This window comes from Lissotriton helveticus, chromosome 1_1, assembly GCF_964261635.1.
Source record: "Lissotriton helveticus chromosome 1_1, aLisHel1.1, whole genome shotgun sequence".
Lineage (NCBI taxonomy): Eukaryota > Metazoa > Chordata > Amphibia > Caudata > Salamandridae > Lissotriton > Lissotriton helveticus.
The window spans coordinates 1,585,026,234-1,585,050,916 of NC_136057.1; the positions used below are offsets into that span (position 1 = coordinate 1,585,026,234).

Genomic DNA, 24,683 nt, shown 5'->3' on the forward strand with positions numbered 1-24,683 from the left:
AAGCAGTCAAAGATTTCAGCACAAGACACATTCAATAAAACTGTAAAAATGTGAACTAAGAGAAAAATTTAATATTTTAAAGTCACTCACCACAACAATACACTCCAAATGTTTGCATCTCTGATCGACAAACTGACGATATTTGGAGACCTTTGGGTTTTGGAGCTTTGTAAGGGATATAAACATATCATTCAAGACACGGGCAGTAGAACCTACCGTGCCGCCAACCTTCACGTCATGCAGGCGCCCCCACTCGTCCTCATAGCTGTCTACCATCATGATGCTGTCGTCCTCCTCAATGCCTAGCTCGGCATTCAAGTGAATTCTGACCTCCTCACCTAGTGAGTGCATTCCCACAGCAGGGAACAAACCATCTGGTGACAAGGGCATTATAGTAGAACCAACCTGATGAAAGAAGCGAAGAAAGACCATCAGTGAATATTTGACTTTAAGAATTGCATGGCATTAAAAAGGACAGAGGCGGAGAGTAATTAAGTCGCATTTTCATGGCGATCACTGAAAATCTTGAAGTTTTCTTTTAGGAGACTTAAGAACATTCACAGAAATATGCCTTCCAAACAGACTGGTTTAAATGTTTCCAGATTTATAAACCAATGCAAGAAAAGAGGTATAGTTACTTCTTCACTCACTTGGAACACAACTTTATCTTAAGCAAGACACTATTCACATGCCACTGAATGACACTGTTAGGAGTTCATGCTAGGGGGCTGTCTTATCTGATTGCTGACTACATAGAGACACAGCATCAAAAACAACTCCAATTGTAAAGCAGTATAAGTGCACCAGAGTGGGCTTAAGAGATCATGGCTGTTAAAAACACATTATTTTGGTAGTGACGAGAAACAAGGACGGGACAAATTAAAATGGTCTTCTACAAAATACTCCTTATGCAAATCTAAACAGTGTTTGTAGATTTACCAATATTTCCATAAGACTCATCTTGTCCACTGTCCTACAGGAACATCATGTAGACTATTCTATAAAGGAAGACAGCATAACCTGTTGACTTCCTAGCTTTGGACTTAGTCGAAACTGAACACATTCCAACAGCAATTTCTCTGATTCGCAAGACTTAAGGTAGACAATATTCACAGAAATAGAATCCAGGCCACTCACTAAAAATGAGTGCAACTTGCTCACCACACTACCTTTTTGAAGCAATAGGGACTGTGGTTCCCTTTGGAATTACAGTACACACAAGTAGTATATCCATAAAAAAATTGACGCGTTAGGAGGATTACAAGCAGTAAAGAACAAGTTACTTACCTTCGGTAATTCTTTTTCTGGTGGATACAGCATCTGCCTGTTGATTCCTCACCTTTTAAATTTATCCCTGCACCAGCATTCCATAGAAACTTTTTTTCATAGCTCTCCCACATCGACCAGGACCTCACAATAAGCACAGCTACGGTCAAGACTCCCAAGGACATCACCAGAGCCATAAGAAGACCTCGTCAGCGTCCATTTTTTTCCATGGCTTCAGGGCAAACAGGTGAACCAACAACGTTTCGAAAGTATACACAGTACACAATATATATACACCAATATACACAGTATATGATTGAAAGAAAAAAGAAAACCTAAAACCAAGACATTTCCTAGCAACAAGCATCACAACAATGCAAATGACAATGAAATAGGAAAATGTAATGATCACATTTTTTTACGGTATACGTAAGTAGACACCGGGGAGGAGGGTGGGTCAGTGAGGAATCCACAGGCAGATACTGTATCCACCAGAAAAAGCGTTACCAAAGGGAAGTAACTTGTTGATCTGATGGATACATCTGCCTGTGGATTCCTCACCTTTTGAGTGGTATCACCAAGCGGTCCCTTTCCTGGAGGAGGGTGCCCACCTACTTAGACCAAAAAATCCTGCAACAGAGAACCTGCAAAATGCCCGTCCCTCCTCCCCTCTGAATCCAAGCAATAATGCTTTGCGAAATTGTGGAGGGAGGCGCAAGATGCTGCCTTACAGATGTCTACCACAGGGACACCTCTAGCCAAAGCAGAAGATAGACTTAGCACTAGTAGAATGAGCTCCAATACCTTCAGGCAGCTCCTTCGTGGCTAAGACATAGCAGATCTTGATGCACAAGATGATTCACCTGGAAAGCATTCGCTTGTGGACAGCCTTGCCCTTCATTCTTTACACGTAACCAAAGAAGAGCTGATCGTCCAGCATTAAGTCCTTGGTTCTGTCCCGGTAGAAGCTGACCGCCCTTCTAGGGTCCAGGAGGTGAAGTCTATTCTCCTCCTTGGAAGGGTGCGGGGGAGGATAGAAGGAAGGTAAGGTGATAGACTGCCCTAGATGAAAAGGTGTAACCACCTTAGGCAGGAAAGCAGCCCTGGTCCTAAGAACCATCCTATTTGCATGGATGGTTGTAAAAGGAGACTTAGAACAAAGAGCCTGTGAGCTCACTTACCCTCCTGGCAGAGGTAATAGCAATCAAAAGGAAAATGCTACTTACCAGTATGCATCTGTTCTTGGCATGTAGAGCTGCAGAGTTACACACTATGCATAGATTGCCACCTAGTGTTGGGCCCGGATGTTTGCAGTTTGTTTTGTTGTAGAAAAGTCTTTGGAAGTCACGGGATAGGTGACTCCTCCTTTGGATGATACTAAGCATGGGCATCGGCTCCATCCCCAGATTGTTTTTCGCCATTAGGGAAGTGGTGGAGCTGTATAAGAGATAGTTATGTCCATGTGATATGTATCTAAGTAAGATAATACTGGAACAGATAAGGTAGCCGGGGAGGCGGGTGGGCGTGTGCAACTCTGCAGCTCTACATGCCAAGAACAGATGCATACTGGTAAGTAGCATTTTCCGTTCGAGGCATATGAGCTGTAGATTGCACACTATGCATAGATTACATAGCAGTTCCCACACCTAGCGGCGACCACCAGTATCTGTTGCAGTTGTTTGAAACAGAGTTTTTAGTACAGCCTGGCCCACAGTGGCTTGTTGTTTAGTTTGCACATCTACATAGTAGTGCTTTGTGAATGTGTGCGGTGCAGACCATGTAGCTGCTTTGCATATATCTAGGGGAATGTTCCCTAAGAATGCCACTAAAGCCCCTATCTTCCTGGTAGAATGGGCTTTTGGTGGGATTGTTAATGTAAACTTGGCTTTTTGATAACATATTTGTATACATTTAACAATCCACCTAGCGATCCCTGATTTTGATATGGGATTGCCTTATGTGGCGGTGAGAAAGACACAAAAAGTTGTTTTGTCTTACGAAAAGCTTGTGTCCTTTCAATGTAGTACAGTAATGCTCTCTTGACATCTAAAATGTGTAGAGCTCTTTCTGCGACTGTTTGAGGCTGCGAGAAAAATACGGGCATCTCAACAGATTGATTTAGATGAAATGGTGAAATGACTTTTGGAAGGAATTTTGGATTAGTACGTAGAACCACTTTGGTATGATGCATTTGTAGAAAGGGTTCTTGAATGGTAAATGCTTGTAGTTTACTAACCCTCCTGGGGGAAGTAATGGCTACTAGGAAAGCTACTTTCCAGGTTAAAAATTGCAATTCACATTTATTTAATGGTTCAAAGGGAGGTCCAATTAACCTTGTGAGAACCACATGCTGACATATGGGAGCGAACCAACACACGGAAAAGACGCATTGATCCTAGATAAAGTGATTAGTAGAACCTATAGATCAATCTTTCAGCTACCCAGCTATGTATCTCCTGCCCAAATACGCCACGAATTTGGCCTTCAGAAGCAGACGGTGGAAAGAAGAGGCACCTATATAAAATGCTGGCACAAGTTCCAAAACGCAGAACAAGGGACCCTAAATGCCCATCTTTGGACCGAGCTGCTACAACGAGAGCAATCACCAGCCAGAGAGTACCTGTTGGAATCATTAGAGAGACTTGAAATGACCGATCTTTGGGAAGCACCAGCAGATCATAAGAGTTTTAAAAAGATTGTAACCAAAGTAACGAAAATGATATCCTTAACAGAAGACAAGGAAACTCTAGCAAGAGGGCACACGGCTGGACAGTGTTAAATGATTGCAAAGCACTAAGCCACAAGCTTATTTGAAAAGGGGATTCAAACAGAAGACAAAATATTTTTTTTTAAAGCTGCGGTTCGGTATCTTACCGATTCTCCCTCACCTGCCACCATGGAAAAGGAACCTAGAAGAGCAGACCTGTCGTCTTTGTAGAGTTGGATCTGAAGATCTAATACACATAATTTGTATTTTCCCAGGCTTAATGGATAAAAGGAGATCTTTACTACGAGCAAGATGGAATCAGAAGGGCATCAGGACTTGTAGACAGGCAGTCAAACTGTGTTTCAACCCGCAGGAGACCCAATTAAACTGCCGTCTCTCAAAATTCTTTGATCCAGTGACGGAAAGACTAAAGCATCAGCAAAACGAGGAAACAGACTAGTAGACAGATAGCGCTCCTCGTGTAACACATTGGGACCCCAGCTCACATAATAACATTGACAAATTAAATTGAAAACATGAATTTTATCTACTGCCTCACATAGCGAGATAACGCCGACCCATGTATTTTAAAGTTTGAAAGTTATCTTTCCTTTTTTTTATATATTCCTTTTAAATCGTGAGTTTTAAAAATTGTGAGTTTTAAATAACTGTACAATAAAGATTACTTACTTACATTTAAATTCCACACTGGTGCAGGTGGTGTTCTGGGAGGAATTATTCTTTTGAGTCCTTCCATGAAAGCTTTAATAGCTGGTACTCTAAAGAGAGATAGATGTTGCCTATTTTGCAAGTATGCCGCAATGGCTGCAAGGTGTAACCTAATAGACGTGTAGGCTAAATTACACTTTTGAAGGTGTAATAAATATCCGATGATATGTTGAATAGACACGTCTAAAGGATTAATTTGGTTGTTTTGGCAGTATATGACAAACCTTTTCCACTAAGCAGCATAACATGCTCTAGTAGTGGGGCGTCTAGCTTCCTTGATAACGTTCATACATTCTGGGGGAAGGTTGAGGTAACCAAACACTATGACCTCAGGAGCCAGATCACTAGGCTGAGCTGAGCTGGGTCCGGGTGTCTGATCTCTCCATGGTTCTGCGTTAATAGGCGTGGAGATAGGTTTAGTTTTTGGTGTGGTACTACAGACATCTGCAACAGCGTGTTGTACCACGGTTGTCTGGCCCGAGTTGGAGCGATTAGGATGAGCGTTAGGGAATGTTGCGGTAGTTTGCGTACCACTAATAGAAGTAGTGGGAGAGGAGGAAAAGCGTACGCAAATAGTTTTGACCAGTTCATCCATATCGCATTGCCTTTGGACAATGGGTGTGGGTATCTGGCGGCAAAGTTTGGGCATTTTGCGTTTTCGTGGGTGGCAAAGAGGTCTATTTGAGGTTGTCTCCACATTTGAAAGAACAGATGAAGAACTTGTGGATGAAGTTCCCACTCGTGGATTTACTGTGTTTGTCGACTTAGCAGATCTGCCATAGTGTTTTGTACTCCTGGGACGTGTTGGGCTAATAGGAAGATCTTTAGTGGTATAGCCCATCTCCATATTTGCTGTGCTAACTGTGAGAAGTTGGCCTGGTAAATGATGTTCACTATTCTAGTGAGCACCTTGCACCAGTCCAAACAACCCTTATGGTGATGGTTGTAAAGTCAACCTTATAGACCATCTATCCTAGTGGTAGCTGGACAAAGCAGTCTTAGGCTAAACTCAAGAGGGCATGTGAAGCCAGCTGTTTTACCATATGCAATCCCTTTAATACCAAATGAAAGAACACCGCACAGGTTATATATATATAAAACATATATGTATTTATAACTAAAATAATCCTCTGAACTCTTTATGAGGTCAGAGGCACAAGCACATAACAAGATACTCACTTATCATACAATAAATGGCACAATATACAGTGATGCCCTAGGGGCACTTCAAACCATATACTAAAATAGTGGTATAAGAACCACGTCACGAACAAAAGATAGGCCTAGGGCCTGGAGAATCGCTGGGGCTACACCGTACTACCAAAGGATAGGGAGCAGGAGGCCCACGAGATGTGTGTGCAGTGTCTTTACACACACGCGAGTTACCATAGAGTTAGAATAGGAACGAAAGAATTGGAAACTAGTTCTTTTAGGATACTTCCGGATGGACTAGGAGAAAGCTACTTAAAACTTAGACACTAGGATAGTCAATACCCACAGGAGCACCGAAGTACTCGCGTTACCTCACCCACAGGAAGCGGGTGCATAGGAGTCAAAGTGTGTCGGGTTTCGTCACTGATTCCTATGGAGCCTTGAAGAAAGATGCTGCAGGCGACCAGGAGGGAAGTGTCCGGTTGGATCCAAGGGCGGATCGAGGATGAAGAGTAACTGAAAGCAGAGGGGACAGAGTCTGGGTCACTAGCCAGTGACCAGGAAGGAACCAGGAAGGAACCAGGCGATGTCGCGACGCAATCAGATGATGTCGTGAAGCTGGACTCTGCAGCCACGTGGACCAGAAGGTGTCGACGACGACCAGGAGCTGGATACGGACTGTCCCACGAAGGCTCTCGCTGTCGGCGTCCGGATTGGAGTCAACAAGCCTTGGCAAAGGCAACCCACGCAGGAATCGTAGATGGCTTTCGGATCAGACCAGCAAGGTGCCTCAGAAGTTGCACGGTAAGCAATTCGCTGGCTTTCCAAGATGGCCGGTCCCACGTCTCTCGTCGCCTCCACGGGTCTCAGCTTTGCTGTGGCTGTGGATCGGGCTGTTGGAAGTCTGGAAGTCCGGGTCTTGTCAGGCTCTGTGCTCGGGCGGGAGTGTCGACAAAGCAAACCGTTGATCGCTTGATGGTGCCTGCTTACACAGGGTGGTCACTCCTTGACCACAAGGGAGATTCTTCAGTCTTTTATCTTCAGGTAGAACGTCGAAGGTCCAGAGTATCGTTTCAAGTTTCAGTCAGGATAAATCTAAAATCTTGGGACTCAGCTGCTACCTATATACCAAATTTAGGGGCTGGATTACCTGCTAGGTCCCTCTTATGGGTGGGACCAGGGAAGGGGGTGGTTTCACCCCTTTCCCTTTGTCCAGGTTCGCGCCAGAGCTGGGGCTGGAGTGCCCCAGCACCGGTTTGAACCGGACTATGCATGGGACACCTTGTGTGCCCCAGGCAGGGTCTCATTTCATTCAGCCCTCCCTGCTCCAATACACTATGACCTGTCTGGGGTGGTGCTAGCACCTCCCAAGACAGGAAACCTATTGTCCAAGCCTTCCTCGCTGGAAGGACTCCCAGCAGCAGGAGGTCAGGCTTGTGTCTGTGGCAGCAGCATCCATTTTGTGATGCTGAGGCTCTGGTTAACTTTAACCGGGATTAGTAGGAACAACATGTCTTCTCCCTCTAGAAGGGTGGAATGCTACCCCCGTCGCCAGACCTGGCACGGGGGTAGTATTCCAAAGCGTATGACACCTTACACGACAAGTTTTGATAAAGCCAAACCAAAGTTACCATTCAACCGCGAGGATTATAATGCACTTAAGAGTATATGGTATGGCTATATCATAGAACAGCTATAAGGACATGGTTCCAAAAGCTGCAGACAGACTCAGCAGCATGCTAGAGCCTCATCTCACATAAAACCAAGCACTCTGCCTTCAGGATTAAGGCCTGCCATAGGAGTGACTTATAGGTGCATATGTGTCTATATATAATGGTAGGTATAGGAATACTATACCTAAGCAAGGGGTGATTGTGATTACACGACCTTGCCCCAGCTGAGTGATCAGCCAGTTGTGTCAGTTTGGATGGCCAGCCAGGGGTGGCATAAGATATGCTGCAGCCCCTGGTAGGCCTTGGGTGCACCTGTGCCCTGGGTACCTGTGGTACACTGTACAGGGACTCACAAGAGTGACCCATTTCCCAATTGGTGATGTACCTAAAGTACATGGTATGAATTTATAGAGAGAACAGCAGGGCTGTGGGTCTGATTAGCAGGCCCACAGCCACATTAAAGTCGAAAACCAGTGAAGCAAAAAGTGGGGTGACCACAGGAAAGCAGACCCTACTCTCCTACATAACCCCCCCCCAAACACAGGGACATTAGACTAACCTTGACCAGTTGTGTCTTCATGTTCTAAGTGGAAGTACCTGGAGAGACCATCTGCATTGCCATGGTCAGTCCCTGGTCTGTGCTCCACTGTAAAGTCCATCCCCTGTAGGGAAATGGACCACCTGAGCAGTTTGGGATTTTCACCCTTCATCTGATTTAGCCACAAGAGGGGCTTATGGTCTGTCTGAATTTCGAAGTGAGTGCCAAACAAGTAAGGCCTCAACTTCTTCAGGGCCCAAACCACAGCATAGGCCTCCCTCTCAATGGCTGACCAACGTTTCTCTCTAGGGGTCAGCCTTCTGCTAATAAAAGTAATGGGCTGGTCTTGACCATCTACATTAAGTTGTGTAAGCACAGCTCCCACCCCCAACTCAGAAGCATCTGTTTGGACAATGAACTCTTTGGAGTAGTCAGGACTCTTCAGGATAAGTGCAGAGCATATGGCCTTCTTCAGGCCATCAAATGCTTTTTGACAGCTTACTGTCCACTGAACCTTTTTTGGCATCTTCTTTGAAGTCAAGTCATTAAGTGGTGTCACAATGGACCCATCATTCTTAAACTTTCTATAGTAACCAGACAGGCCCATGAAAGCTCAGACCTGTGTCTGGGTGGTTGGAGGAGCCCAGTCCTTGATGGTCTGGATCTTACTCTCCAATGGTTGAACCTGACCCCCACCTACAAGGTGGCCCAGGTACACACCTTACTCTGCCCTATCTGGCACTTTGTGGCCTTGATACTTAGGCCTGCCTTCTGCAGGGCCTCTAAAACCTTCTTCAGGTGATCAGGTGATCCTCCCAGGTGGAGCTGAAGACAGCAATATCATCAAGATAAGCTGCACAAAAGTCATCCAACCCAGTGAGGACTTAAATGTATGTAAATGTAAATGTACCGGTATTTATAGAGCGCACAGCTACTTCCCTGAGGTAGTGTCCCGGCGCTGTCCTTATACCGCTTAGGAACCCTTCCTGGTTTTCCCTGTGAGTGTCCACTCCTGGGCACCCTCAGGGTGAAACCAGGCATCCCAGCGCTTTTGGGGCCGTTGTGGAGATTAAGCAAGCTATTGCCCAGAGTCGCAGAGTGGGACCCATGATTAGAATAGGCACCGAGGCGAGAATTATCAGGTCCGAGGAAATTGAGCCCAAGACCCGCCGAGGCGGGTATTGAACCCTGGTCCCAGGCCAGACCTCTGCATCAGGGTCTGCCGCTCTAACCATTTGAGTCACACTTCTTCACCAACCTTTGGAAAGTGGCAGGTGCATTCTTCAAACCAAAGGGCATCATCACAAATTGGTAATGACCTCCTGGGGTTGAGAAAGCAGTTTTGGCCTTGGCATCCTCAGCTAACCTGATTTGCCAGTAGCCTGCTGTCAAATCAAATGTGCTCAGAAACTTCACAGAAGCCAATCTATCAATGAGCTCATCTGCTCTTGGAATTGGGTGAGCATCTGTCCTAGTGACAGCATTGAGACCGCTATAGTCCACACAGAACCTCATCTCTCTCCTACCATCTTGGGTGTGAGGTTTTGGTACAAGGACTACTGGGCTGGCCCAGGGGATCTCTGAGGGCTCAATTACTCCCAGCTCCAACATTCTCTGTACCTCAATCTTTATACAGTCCCTGACATGGTCAGGTTGCCTGTAGATCTTACTCTTCACAGGCAGACTGTCACCAGTGTCCACCTCATGGGTGCACCAGTTAGTCTGACTAGGTGTCAAGGAAAACATATGTCTGAAGGACTGTAGAACCTGTCTGCAGTCCTGTTGCTGCTGGCCAGTGAGGCTGCCAGCTAAGGCTACACCATCAACTGAACCATCATCAGGGTTCTGAGTCTACAGGTCTGGGAGAGGGTCACTCTCTTCCTCCTGTCCCTCATATGTAGCCATGAGCAAGCCCATGTCTGCCCTGTCAACATATGCTTTGAGTCTGTTGACATGGAGCTCCCTGTGGGGGCTCCTGGGAGTTCCAAGGTCCACCAAGTAGGTGACCTCTCCCTTTTTCTCAACAATTGTGTGGGGTCCAGACCATTTGTCCTGTAGTGCTGCTGGGGCCACTGGCTCCAACACCCACACCTTCTGTCCTGGCTGGTATAGAGTCAGCACAGCCTTTTTGTCATGCCAAGCTTTTTGAAGTTCTTGGCTAGCCTCAAGGTTTTTAGAAGCCTCCTTCATATACTCAGCCATCCTGGAGCGGACACCAAGTACATAGTCCACTATGTCTTGTTTAGGCTTTTTGAGAGGTAACTCCCATCCTTCCTTCACCAGACATAAGGGTCCCCTTACAGGATGCCCAAACAAAAGTTCAAAAGGGCTGTAACCAACCCCCTTTTGCGGGACCTCTCTGTAAGCAAACAGGAAGCAGGGTAGAAGTATGTCCCATCTTCGCCTAAGCTTTTCAGGTAAACCCTTGATCATAACCCTTTAGGGTCTTGTTAAATCTTTCAACAAGCCCATTGCACTGTAGATGGTAGGGTGTAGTGAATTTGTAATTTACACCACACTCCTTCCACATTGCAGTCAAGTACCCAGACATGAAGTTTGCACCTCTATCTGAGACAACCTCCTTTGGAAAGCCCACTCTTGAGAAAACTCCCAGGAGGGCTCTTGCCACAACAGGTGCTGTTGTGGTCCTTAGGGGAATAGCTTCTGGATACCTGGTGGCATGATCCCCTACCACCAGTATAAATCTGTGTCCAGAGGCTGTTTGGGGATCCATTGCTCCAACAATGTCAATCCCTACTCTTTCAAAGGGTACCCCCTCCACAGGTAGTGGTATAAGGGGGGCCTTTGTTGTGCCACCTGATTTGCCACTGGCTTGGCAGGTCACACAGGAGCGACAAAACTCCTCGGCATCTTCTGACATATGGGGCCAGTGAAAGTGAGGGACAAGCCTGTCCCAAGTCTTGTTCTGGCCTAGATGTCCTGCTAACGGAATATCGTGGGCTAAGGTAAGAAGGAACCTCCTGAAGGCCTGAGGTATGACCAACCTCCTGGAAGCACCAGGCTTGGGGTCTCTACCCTCAGAATAAATGAGTCCTTCATCCCAGTAAACTCTGTGGGTACCTGTAGCATTCCCAGCAGCCTCAGAAGCAGCTTGCTGTCTGAGGGGGTTCAAGAGAGGGGCAGTCTAACTGTGCCTGCCTCAAGTCTGCCCTTGAAGGTCCCCCTGTCCCAAGAAACAACCTGGTCAGGTTCAAGTTCTTCTAGGACAGTTCCTTCAGGGGTCTCACAATCCGCTTCCTGAGAAGGCTGATCTTCACCTGAGGGCAGGGGGGAGGCACTGCCTTAACCCTACTCTTCTTTCTCTTGTGTGGTACTTGGTCCATAGTTACAGGATCCCAGACCTGTTCAGTTTGGCACTTTTTGGCCTGTGACCCGGTCACAGCAAGGACATGAGCTGATATGCCTAACATCTCTGCAGGAGTCCTATACTCCACTTCTGACCATACTGAGGATTCAAGATCATTGCCCAACAGACATTCAACTGGGAGGTCTGCACTTACCACAACTCTTGAGGCCAGTTACCCCTCCCCAGGAGAAGTTAACAACTGCCACACTATGTGTAGTAGTGACATTGCTTGCATTGGTCACCAGGTAGTTATCACCCAGTACAATCTGTCCAGGGTCCACAAAGTTAGGTGTCACCATAGTGACACTGGCACATGTGTCCCTGTAGGCCTGAGCCACTTTGTCATTAATTAAAGGCGTTTGCCTGAACTTGCCCAGAGTACTGGGACTCACAGTTGAGGACAAAGCCATGTCCACATTACAGACAAGAACAGCCTGGGTTGGTATCCTGACTAAGCCAGAATCCACCTCAGTACCCATGGTTAACCCCACTATAGCCTTGGGTTGGGAACTACCACTGTTAACTGTACTAGGGGGTGCAGATGCCTTAGGGGCTACAGTGGTAGGGGCTGTACCTTTCTTGGTGCACTCACTGAACCAGTGAGAGGCAGATTTACAATAATTACACCAAGGTTTCTTTGGACCTTCTCTCTTCTTGGAATTTTGGGACCCCCTCATTAGAATTTTGGGGACCTGATGAAGACTTCTGGTCTTTTGGTTTCTGATCCCCACCTTTTTGGTCCGCCTTTCTCAGATCACCACCTTGGACCTGGTTTATCTGCTTAACCCTGGTTCTGACCCATTTGTCTGCCTTCTTTCCCAATTCTTGGGGAGAGGTCATATCTGAGTCAATCAGGTGTTGGTACGTTGTAAGAGCCAACGTGAGGTATTCTTCGACTGGGGAAACCACGGGTTGTTTTCCAATTAATAAAGGTGTACGTCAGGGGTGCATTATGGCCCCTTACCTTTTTAATTTTTATATAAATGACCTGGAGGCTGAATTACAGGAGATAAAATCTGACTGTCCTAGGGCGGGTGCGAGGGGTATTCCTCTGCTTTTATATGCCGATGATGCGGTCTTAATTTCACGAACAGAATTAGGTCTTCAGGCACTTTTGAATGGTTTTAATAAATTTATGTCTGATAGGTCAACAATTCAAAATCCTTTATAATGCATGTTGGCCGTCAACCAAAGAAGAAGTTCAATTTTAAACTGAATGATGTTCCGATACCCATCACCCAGTCGTTTTCCTACCTGGGTGTTTTATTTGATACGAAGATGTGTTGGGCCCCACAATTGGCCAAGAAGAAGGGGGAAATGTCCAGGGTAAATGCTTCTATCTTCAATTTTGCTTCTAAATTGGGGAAAAAGCCAAATGTGGCTATGATGAAATTATATAACGCTAAATCCATAGCCACTGCAGTATACGGAAGCGAGATATGGGGCTACACAAACTATGACCAACTTCAAATAGTTGAAAATAAATTTTTAAAGCGTCTGTTGTGTGTCCCTGGGAGCACACCGAATTTAGCTGCTCATGAAGAACTTGGCTGTTTGCATTTATCGGACATTGTTGGACTGAAACCGTTGTTGTGCTGGGTAAAACTATGGTTAAGTGATGCAATCCCTCTGACCCACTTGATAGTGGAGGATCTTTTATCGCTTGACCACGCAATGCGTGTACCCTGGCTTAAATATTTGAAGTCCCAATTTTTGAAGCTTGGCCGCCTGAACCTGTTTGATAACCCGGGGGATATAGTTAAGGGTGATGTTGCTGCAATTAAGAGAGCTTTTTTCCTGAACCGTAATGCTGTAAGAGATGAAGTAGAGCTCTTGAAACCTAATGTTAGAATGTATATCATGTTGAGTACTTGTAATTCAATGGAATTGTATCTAACATGCTCCTTCACCACCCATGAAAAATTTTTGCTGACTCGTTTCAGGTTTAACATCTTTCATCAGCTTTTAATTAGACCCAAGTCGGACATATTTAAGAAACCAGCAGCTCCCTGTGGCTGCGACGGGAAGTCTCCACAGGATATGCTGCATTTTATATTTTTATGTACATTTTATGAATATCCCCGAAAGCGGTATCTGGTTACTCTTTTAAAGAAATTAAATTTTAACCAAATTAGACCCGCCCTTATGTATTTACAGTTGCTGCATCCTGACAGTGTCCTCCAGGTGTTAGAATTTTTAAAAATGACCATGAGACTAAGAAATTGTTTGGATGAGTAAATGTGCATTAACTGCAGTTTATGGCACTATTGCACTTTATTTCGTATATTCTGTATATGGACCTTACTTGCATTTTTTATTCTGATTCTGTCAATGCACTCTTTTTTATGATACATTTGAGTTGTATGTAATTTAAGATTGACTTTGTGATCACTGTGATGTTTTATTATGTATTGTCTATTGTGTGTACTTTTATGGATTGCAATATATCCGAAATAAAGTCAATTTGAATTGAATTGAACTGGTTCTGACAATTGTTAAGTATTTGCTCTCTCAAGATCAAATTATACAATCCTGTATAGTCCTTAACTTTACTTCCCAGCAATCACCCTTCCAGGGCCTTAGTGGAACAATCAACAGAATCAGTCCAGCCCCGAGTATGTGTCTTCTGGGTATCTCTGAACAACAACCTGTACTGTTTAGTGGTTAGGCCAAACCCATCAATCAGGGCACTCTTCAGGACAGTGTAATTGTTAGCATCATCATCACTAACTGAGGAGCTTGTCTCTTCCTATTTCTGAAAAGGAGAGTCACAAGATTACTGCCCACTGACTTTGGGGTACCTGCTGTACTTTGCAGGCCCTCTCCAAAGCAGTTATCCATTTGTGGATATCAACCGCAACTTTGTAGGGGGGCACAATCTTACTAAGGTGTCTATCGTCATAGGACCTGTATTTATCCTTAGGGATATTGCTGCGACCAGTGGACTCTAGTCCACTTAACTTTTGCTCCCTTGCCAGAGCAAGTTTTGCTTGGGCTAGGGCAAGTTCTTCCCTCTCTATCCTGATTTGGACGTCCCTCTCTATCCTGATTTGGACGTCCCTCATCCTAGCCTGGTGTTCTCACCTCTGAGGGGAAGCCATTCCCCTAAGAGAATCCCTTGAGGCATTGGAGTGGAGAGATTCCCCTGAGTGGGACCTTTCCCTCATATACCTCTGGTTAAGTCTACTGATAGGTCTGTATGGGGCTAGCCCCTCTCCAGCCCCATGCAGGCTTAGGTTAGCCTGGCTAAGTCTCCTAACTTCAACCTGGCTGCCTACCTCATCCCCAGAATCTTTCTCCTCTACTACCTCATCATCATCTATGACAGTAGGGTCAGGGGCATCTTCTGTTGAGGGTAGTACCTCCTCTGCATTACCTGTAGGGCCTGTGTTACAGGCCTTAAGAACCTCAGATTCTTCTAGGAGTTCTATCAGGTGCTGAAGGGTAGGGTTAGAACCCCGTTTCAACTTCCTTGTGGTACACAAGTGTTTCAGTTCTCTGATGCGGAGTATGTCAAATTTGGAGGGTGCCCTTGGAGGGTCACCTCCCACAGGTAGAGATACACTAGGTTCACCTGTGGCTGACATTATCTAGTGAGGTGTGGTGTGGTGTGGTGTGGTGTGTGCACCTACCTACACTAAGTGTTTCCTACTAAACCTCTCGAGGAGTTGTAGTCAGGGTGTGCTAGGCCCTTTGGTCTACAACAACTAAGTTCAGTAGAACGTAAGTATTATAAGTCTTGTTATATCTACCTATGGTACCTAATGTGATCTTTCAAATGATATCTCAAAGACTACAACTGGTAAAACAACAGCAAGCTAAAATCCCAACCGCTTCACACCAATGTGAGAAGTTGGCCTGGTATATGATGTTCACTATTCTAGTGAGCACCTTGCACCAGTCCAAACAACCCTTATGGTGATGGTTGTAAAAGTCAACCTTATAGACCAGCTAGCCTAGTGGTAGCATGGACAAAGCAGTCTTAGGCTAAACTTAAGAGGGCATGTGAAGCCAGCTGTTTTACCATATGCAATCCCTTTAATACCAAATGAAAGGACACCACACAGGTTATATATATACAATATATATGTATTTATTACTAAATTAATCCGCTGAACTCTTTATGAGGTCAGAGGCACAAGCACATAACAAGATCCTCAGTTATCATACAATAAGTTGCACAAAATACAGTAATGCCCTAGGGGCACTTCAAACCATATACTAAAATAGTGGTATAAGAACCATGTCACGAACAAAGGATAGGACTAAGGCCTGGAGAATCGCTGGGGCTGCGCTGTACTACCAAAGGATAGGGAGCAGGAGGCCCACAGGATGCCTTTACACACACGCGAGTTACCATAGAGTAAGAATGGGAACGAAAGAATTGGAAACTAGTTCTTTTGGGATACTTCCGGATGGACTAGGAGAAAGCTACTTAAAACGTAGACACTAGGACAGTCAATACCCACAGGAGCACCGAAGTACTGGAGTTACCTCACCCACAGGAAGCGGGTGCATAGGTGTTAAAGTGTGTCGGGTTTCATCGCTGATTCCTATGGAGCCTTGAAGAAAGATGCTGCAGGCGACCAGGAGGGAAGTGTCCGGTTGGATCCAAGGGCGGATCGAGGATGAAGAGTACCTGAAAGCAGAGGGGACAGAGTCTGGGTCACTAGCCAATGACCAGGAAGGAACCAGGCGATGTCGCGACGCAATCAGGTGATGTCGTGAAGCTTGACTCTGCAGCCACGTGGACCAGGTGACGTCGTCGACCAGGAGCTGGATACGGACTGTCCCACGAAGGCTCTCGCTGTCGGCGGGGTCGGCTTCCGGGTTGGAGTCAACAGGCATTGGCAAGGCAACCCACGCAGGAATTGAAGATGGCTTCCGGATCAGACCAGCAAGGTCTGATGGGCTTCTCCTTTTCAGGGAAGCAGGGGCCAGTCTGGAGCAACCAGACCGGCGGTGTAAATTCAAAGGTTCGTCGTCACAGAGGCCACTAGCCAACGGGCAAGTGACCGGACAGACGCGTCGAGCAGGAAAATGCAGAAGGGCCCCACGCAGAACTCGTGCAGTGTGGAGGGCTGATCTTTGGTGCAGTTGGTGCTCGGGGCTGGGGCTTCTCAATCCCCAATGCACAACTTCGAGGGTGCCTCAGAAGTTGCACGGAAAGCAATTCACTGGTTTTCCAAGCTGGCCGGTCCCACGTCTCTCGTCGCCTCCACGGGTCTCAGCTTTGCTGTGGCTGTGGATCGGGCTGATGGAAGTCTGGGTCTTGTCAGGCTCTGTGCTCTGGCTCCGGCGGGAGCGTCGACAAAGCAAACCGATGATCGCTTGATGGTGCCTGCTTACACAGGGTGGTCACTCCTTGACCACAAGGGAGATTCTTCAGTCTTCTATCTTCAGGTAGAACATCGAAGGTCCAGAGTTTCGTTTGAAGTTTCAGTCAGGATAAATCTAAAGTCTTGGGACTCTGCTCCTACCTGTATACCAAATTTAGGGGCTTGATTACCTGCTAGGACCCTCCTATGGGTGGGACCAGGGAAGGGGGTGGTTACACCCCTTTCCAAATGTCCAGTTTCACGCCAGAGCTGGGGCTGGAGTGCCCCAGCACCGGTTTGAACCGGACTATGCATGGGACACCTTGTGTGCCCCAGGCAGTCTCTCATTTCATTCAGCCCTCCCTGCCCCAATACACTATGGCCTGTCTGGGATGGTGCTAGCACCTCCCAAGACAGGAAACTTATTGTCCAAGCCTCCCTCGCTGGAAGGACTCCCAGCAGCAGGAGGTCAGACTTTTGTCTGTGGCAGCAGCATCCATGTTGTGATGCTGAGGCTCTGGTTAACTTTAACCGGAATTAGTAGGAACAACATGTCTTCTCCCTCTAGAAGGGTGGTATGCTACCACCGTCGCCAGAACTGGCGAGGAGGTAGTATTCCAAAGCGTATGACACCTTACACGGCATGTTTTGATAAAGCCAAACCAAAGTTAGCATTCAACCGCGAGGATTATAATGCACTTAAGAGTTTATGGTATAGCTATATCATAGAACAGCTATAAGGACATGGTTCCGAAAGCTGCAGACAGGCTCAGCTTATGCTAGAGCCTCATCTCACATAAAACCAAGCACTCTGCCTTCAGGAATATTAAGGCATGGCATAGGAGTGACTTATAGGTGCATATTTGTCTATATATAATGGTAGGTATAGGAATACTATACCTAAGCAAGGGGTGATTACACAACCTTGCCCCAGCTGAGTGATCAGCCAGTTGTGTCAATTTGGATGGCCAGCCAGGGGTGGCATAAGATACCCCCTTTTGTACCGCTTTTGGCCGCCATAAGTGTGGCAGGGTATGCTCAGACGTGAGTCCCTTGCTCACTTTGCCACTGGATTCAATCAAGCCGGGCTGAAGACGGCTGGAATGCCAGAAATCGGTCCTCGGAAGCTTGTTTCCAGTCCAGGGAAGACATGGCTTGGCAGTTCGGGCTGGACTGTTCCCATGAGGCACAGGGTCAGACTGATTTGCATATAGCCATGTCTGAACTGGGGTGGCAGAGTGGGCTAAAGAACGGTGATGGATTAAACCCAGATCTTTTGACTGGGTGTGAGTGTTTGATTGATTCAGATGCTCCGTCCATCACCACCCCGTTTTGTACATCATCCCTGTTGTCATCATCTTGTACAATAGAGGATGCTGGGGAATGCTGTGTTATGGGAGCATGTGGTGATGGCATAGGTGGAGGAGAAGGGGAAGGCAGTCTTAAAGGCGAGGTAGCCATGTCCTTCTTTGCATGCGGAGCTGGAGCTGGTTTGTCCAGTGGTCGCTTCTTTGAGGCCAAAATCAACTGTCCAGTAATTGGGTCTCTAGCCAGAGTCTTTTGAGCAGGGTCTGGGTAAGATAAGTCTTCTGGTTGAGTCCGATCTTTTGGTGCGGGTGAAGGTTTCGGCACCAAAGCGGGTTGTTTTGGTTTTTTGACAATGTCCTTTGTCGGGGAAGCAGGAGTCTTTTTCGGCTCCGAAGCTTTTTTCAGCTCCAAAGGTTTTCTCGGTTCCGAAGGTTTTTTCGGTTCCGGTATTGTTTTTGGATCCGACGGTTTCTTTGGTTCCGGTTGTTTTTTCGGGTCTGGTGGTTTTTGGGAATCCGAAGCAGCTTTGCTTGGGTCGGACCTGGGTTTCGGTGCCGAAGGAGTAGTGGTTTGGACGTCGGCGTAGCCGGTGTCGTCTTTTTCGGTGCCGGTAGGATGGCGCCGGCACCATGCGAAGGCTGACTCGAGCCTGAGTCGCCTGAAGGCTTAATTGGCTTCTTAGCCGGGCCCGAAGGTGGGGCAGTAGAAGCGGAGTGTCAGTGTGCACCCAGAGGGCGAGGGTGTGACCGGGGCCTTCTTTGGGTGTGTCGAGGAAGGGTTGGGGTCGACTGTCTTACTTACGACCCGCTGCGCTGGAGGGATGTCCTCGACTTCCGAATCTTCTACTTCTTCGGAACCACTGTCGACGCCGTGTTGTTCTGGGACGTTGACGCCTTCCTCAAAGATGTCGTCCGGAATGGAAGTTGAAGATCGAGCCATTGTTCTTCTCGCTCTTCGGTCCCGGATAGTCTTTTTGGAGCAGAAAGAGGCACAAGCGGAACAGTCTTTGGCCTCGTCCTCCGGGGAGAGGCAGAGGTTACACACTTCATGAAGGTCGGTGTGGGGAAAGTTCGACCCACATTGAGGACACTTTTTAAATGGCGTCCTTTCCATGAGCTGGAGTTGAGGCCTAGCTAGGCCCGAAGGCCGTCAACGACAACCGGAATCAAAGTGTTCGATGTTGAAGAATAGTGTAGAGTTAGAAACTTATTTCCTGTAAGTTGGTGAGGATTCCGGGCCGAAGGAAATCGGTTTCAACATGAAGCGCTGGAAACACATCCGAGCTCGGTGGCGGAAAAAAACAACTGCAACAGATACTGGCGGTCGCCGCTAGGTGTGGGAACTGCTATGTAATCTATGAATAGTGTGCAATCTGCAGCTCATATGCCTCGAACGGTAAATGCTACTTACCAGTATGCATCTGTTCTTGGCATGTAGAGCTGCAGAGTTGCACACGCCCACCCGCCTCCCCGGCTACCTTTATCTGTTCCAGTATTATCTTACTTAGATACATATCACATGGACATCACTATCTTATACAGCTCCATCACTTCCCTAATGGCGAAAAACAATCTGGGGATGGAGCCGATGCCCATGCGCAGTATCATCCAAAGGAGGAGTCACCTATCCCGTGACTTCCAAAGACTTTTCTACAACAAAACAAACTGCAAACATCCAGGCCCAACACTAGGTGGCAATCTATGCATAGTGTGCAATCTGCAGCTCATATGCCTCGAACAGACTGTTTTGAATGTAAGAAGCCTCAACGGACAACTATGAAGAGGCTCGACAGGAGAACCCATCAGGAAAGTAAGAACCAAATGTATGTCCCATTGAGGCATAATAACGGGAGTGGGAGGAAATCTATTAGTGAGGCCCTTAATGAATCTCATAACTATGAGAGACTTAACCAGTTTATTGTGGCCGTTATTTCGGCGCAGTGCGGGCGTTCCGAAGAGTGGACGGGGCTGCGTCGGCCGTTGAACGTTTGCAGCACCAGCCAGGTAGTGCTCTGAACGTTCAGCGGCCGACGGCAGCATCAATGGGGTTAAATAACGATGGTTCGTCTGGCAAACAAAGGAAGGCTGATAAAGTCGACAAATAACGCTTAACAGTTGCCACAGCTCTACCCTGCTGGGCCAAAGAAAGTAAAAAAGTAACATCAGATACATGGGCCTTCAAGGGATCAATCCAACTCTCTCCACACCCCTTAATACATCTGGGCCACCTACAGAAATAAACAGATGGGAGGGGGGGGGGGGGGGGGGGGGGAGTATCTTCTGGCCGATAAAATGACATCCACCACATCCGAGATAAGAGAGAAAGAACTCAGGTTGCCCCGTTCACTCTCCAGGCATGAAGGAGGGGGTGTAGAACCTGCCCCTGCAAGAATTGGTCTTCCCTGAGACGGAGATGGAGCGTGGGGTGGGAAGAGAGGTTAAGGTGTCCCACACCCTTCTTGTCCAATCCAGGGTAATCAATGCCCGGTTTTGACGACCCTTACTCAGAACCCGAGGAATCAAGGTTATGGGAGGAAACGTGTAAAGTCGTCGAAGACTCCAATGTCGATTAAACATGTCGCCCGGCGCTTCCCGCATCAGATACTGGAGACTGCTTAACAATGGGAAGTGCACCTTCTCTTAAGTGGCAAACAGGTCCAACCAAGGAAACCCGGACATACTGAAAATGTGGTGGACCACCTCCGGATGGAGACGCCATTTGTGATCAGCTGCGTATTGCCGACTGAGACTGTCCGCACGCACATTCAGCACTCCGGCCAGATGATTTGCACTTACGCAAATCCAATAGTCTTTAGCCCAGGACCCGAGCTGCAGAGCCTCTCTGCAGAGATGATACAACCCTACTCCTCCCTGCTTGTTGATGCATCACATCACAGTAGTGTTGTATGTCAGGATAAGAAACAACTGACTGCGAAGGGAGGAAAGAAAGGCCTTGAGAGCCAAACGTATCGCCTGCAATTCTAGCAGATTGATATGAAGCACTCTTTCCTCTGGAGAACAAAGACCCTTGTTCTCCAGATCCTCAAGATGAGCACCCCACCCCAGAGTGGAGGCATCCATTATCACTGTGGCCACCGGAGAAGGAGGTTGAAACTGCTTCCCTTGAGAGGTTGCCCGAAACACTCCACCATAACAGATCTGCCGCGGTGTCTCTGGAGATTCTGACCACCTCCCTGAGATCTCCGTTGTGCTGAAACTACTGCCTGTGGAGGTACCACTGGAGTGCCCCTGTGCCAGCGTGCATGGTTGACCAACAGAATGCAGGATGCGAATAGACCGAGCCGGCGTAAGACCTTTAAGACTGGAACAGTCGCTCCCTCTTGAAACAATGGAATGATAGCTTAGATGTCTAGAATCCACTGAGGAAGTGAGAAGGTACGATTCACAGTAGTGTCCAGCACTGCCCCTATGAACAGTTTGCGCTGAGAGGGCACCAGGTGAGATTTGGGTACATTTATCGAAAAACCCAAGTGTAACAACAGCCAAGCCGTTATTTGCAGATGATGCAGCACCAACTCTGAAGACTTCGCTTTGAGCAGCCAGTCGTCCAGATAGGGGAATAACGGAATCCCCGACCTACTGAGATGAGCCGCAACCACTGCCATCACCTTTGTGCAGACTCGAGGTGCAGAAGTAAGGCCGAACAGGAGGACCACAAACTGGTAGTGCTGAGAACCCAACTGTAAAACTGACTTACTTCCGATGAGACTTCAGGATGGGAATGTGAAAATACGCATCCTGTAAATCAATCAACACATCCAGTCTCCCTGCTGCAGCGCCAGAAGAACCTGAGCCAGGGTCAGCATCTTTAACTTCTCCTGCTTGAGTTACAAATTCAAGACCCCGAGGACCAGGATTAGTCTCAACCGCCTGTCCTTTTCGGGGGGGATCAGGAAATATCTGGAGGAACACCCCTGACCCTTTTCCTGCTCCAGAACCACCTCTATTGCACCCTTCTGTAACAAGGACAGGACATCCTGCTGCAGAAGCAGAAGATGGTCCTCCGAACACCAGCACTGGCGAGAAGGGTAATGAGGGGGAAACTCCTGGAAAGGAAGGGCGTACCCATTTTCTACAAGATTCAAAACCAAAAGATCTGATTTAACAGATTTCCAATTTTATAGAAAATTGGACACCTGGCCTCCTACGGGACCAACAGGCTCCAAGATGGGGGATCTAGAGCTGCTTCCCTGCTGAACCAGTGTGAGAGTGGTGAAGGGGGGGGGGGGGGGGGGGAGGGGGAGGAGGAAGAGGAAGAGGAGGAGGAGGAAGACTGTTGACAAGCAGGCCCACCGACAGCCTCTTCCCTTCCCTCTGGATGACTTGTACAGGGGATGCTCCTGCAGCCGATGGCCTCGAAATGAAGCTGCCTTCCCAAACCCACAAAATATTCTGTAACCATAACACCTAGGCAGGGACTGCAGGACTGAGGGTCTCGCAGTAGCCCGGCTACTTTGAAATTTTGCAGAGCAGAATCCGCTTTTGTCCCAAAGAGCCTGAAACCATCAAAAGGAAGATCCAGCAGAGTGGCCTGCAGATCCGGAGAAGACCCCGAACCTCTTACCAGGCGTGCCTCCTGGTAGCCACCGAAAAGCCCATCACCCTGGCGACTGAGTCTGCTGTATTTAGACCCGACTGGATCACCTGACAGACTGCAGCCTTTGTATCAGTCAACACCTCCAGAAAGTGACCTTGAACATCCTCAGGCAGCTCATGAGCCACCTCTTTGGCCGAGTCCATCAGAGAATGGATATATCGTCCTAATAAGCATGTGGCATTAGTATATTTTAAAACCATGCTTGCAGAAGGGAACACTTTTTTTCTGACTACTCCAGCTTTTTGGAATCCCTTTACCGTGGGGTGGAGGGTAAGGACCCTTCTAACTGTTTGGATGATGATGAAGCCTGACCACCAAGCTTTGAAGGAAGAGAGGTTAGAAAAGCTGGATCCCCAGGAGCAGCCTTATAACTTATTGCCACCACTCTGGAAACCACCGGCCAGACACAGACTTCTGCCACACGTCCAAAATCGGCTCAATCAGAGTTTCATTGAATGGGAGCAAAGGCTCCACCACTGAAGGAGAGTGCAAGACCTCAGTCATAATGTTAGACCTGAACTCTGCCATTGCAAACTGCAGAGCCAAAACATCAGCAGCCTTCCTAATAACAGTGTGATATGGAGAAAGTAGCGTCTTGGGTGAAGAAAGTTCCCACTCGGGGAAAGTGTCCAAACCACTGGACTCTTGAAGACCACCGGAGTCATTAACATACTCCAGGATTTCCCCCTCATCACTTGCTTCTGCTGTTCCTGGAATTCCTTTTCTTCCAGCAGCCTCTGAGCATCCCTCCTGGAGTGTATCTTTGGAAACCGCGTCGAAGGATGTTTCTCAGTAGCAGCCAGGGACGCCACACGAAGCCGGTATGGCATTGGCCCAAAATCTGACATGCCGGATGTAGGAAGGTAGATCCCTGACTATGGTTGCCCCCAACTTTTTGCCTGGTGTTTTGCTGGTTTTCTGACTTAGTTGACCTGGGGCCCTGCTATTCAGGACCCCAGGCCTACTGCTCTCTCTGTAAAATGGATTCCATGTACCCTAGGTACATATCTAATAGGATACGGAGTCACCTTATCAGTCCCTGTACAGTGTACCTTAGGTACCCAGGGCATAGGTGTACCCAGGGCCTACCAGGGGCTGCAGCATGTATTATGCCACCCCTGGCTGGCCATCCAAATCTGACACAACTGGCTGCACGACAGCTGGGGCAAGGTGGTGTAATCACCCTTTGCTTTAGATATAGTATACCTATATCTAACCCTAAAATGGACACACAGATCTCCTATCAGTCACTCCTATGGCAGGCCTTGACAATCCTGAAGGCAGAGTGCTTGGAATCGTGTGAGATAGTGCTCTGGCATGAGCTGAGCCTATCTGCGGCTTTCGGGATCCATCCCTTAGCCGTTTCCATGATATCGCATACCATATACTCTTAAGTGCATTATAATCCTCGCGGTTATATGCCAACTCTGGTATCGCTTTATCAAAACATGTCGAGTAAGGTGTCATACGAATTGGAATACTAACCCCTCGCCAATTCTGGCGACGGGGTTAGCATTCCACCCTTCTAGAGGGACACGACATGTATGTAACCTGTAACCCCGGTTAAAGTTAGACAGAGCCTTAGCTCCACAAAATGGATGCTGCCACCGAGACACAAGTCTGCCCTCCTGCTGCTGGGAGTCCTCCCAGCCCAGGAGGCAAGGACAAAGGGTTTCCTGCCAGGGGCGGTGCCAGCACCGTCCCAGACAGGATTTTGTGTATCCTAGGTAGGCAGGGCTTTAGAGGAAGGTGACTGCAAGTGGCACCCCGGTGCTCACTGTGCATAGGCCAGCTTGAACCAGTTCCAGGGGCACTCCAGCCCCTGAGCTGGGGAAAGTCCGCCAAAGGAGAGGGGTGTAACCACCCCCCTCCTAGTCCCACCCATAGGGCAGGACTTAGTCGCGTGCCAGCCCCTTTTTGCAGGATAAAGGTAGGACCTGGCCCCCTTCCAAATCAGATCATCTTTGAATCCTGAAACTACTTTCCACGAAATGAACTCAAGACTTCT

General features: G+C 47.6%; 1 protein-coding gene across 2 annotated transcripts in view; it reads right to left on the reverse strand.

The window, feature by feature from the left end:
- The window catches only part of SPRYD3 (SPRY domain containing 3), a 686,433-nt gene that overhangs the window by 477,968 nt on the left and 183,782 nt on the right, over positions 1-24,683 (reverse strand). For both annotated transcript variants that reach the window (XM_078687310.1, XM_078687302.1), the window contains exon 6: positions 217-405. In XM_078687310.1, coding sequence (XP_078543436.1) covers positions 217-405 — 189 coding nt within the window. The remainder of the gene's footprint in view (positions 1-216; positions 406-24,683) is intronic.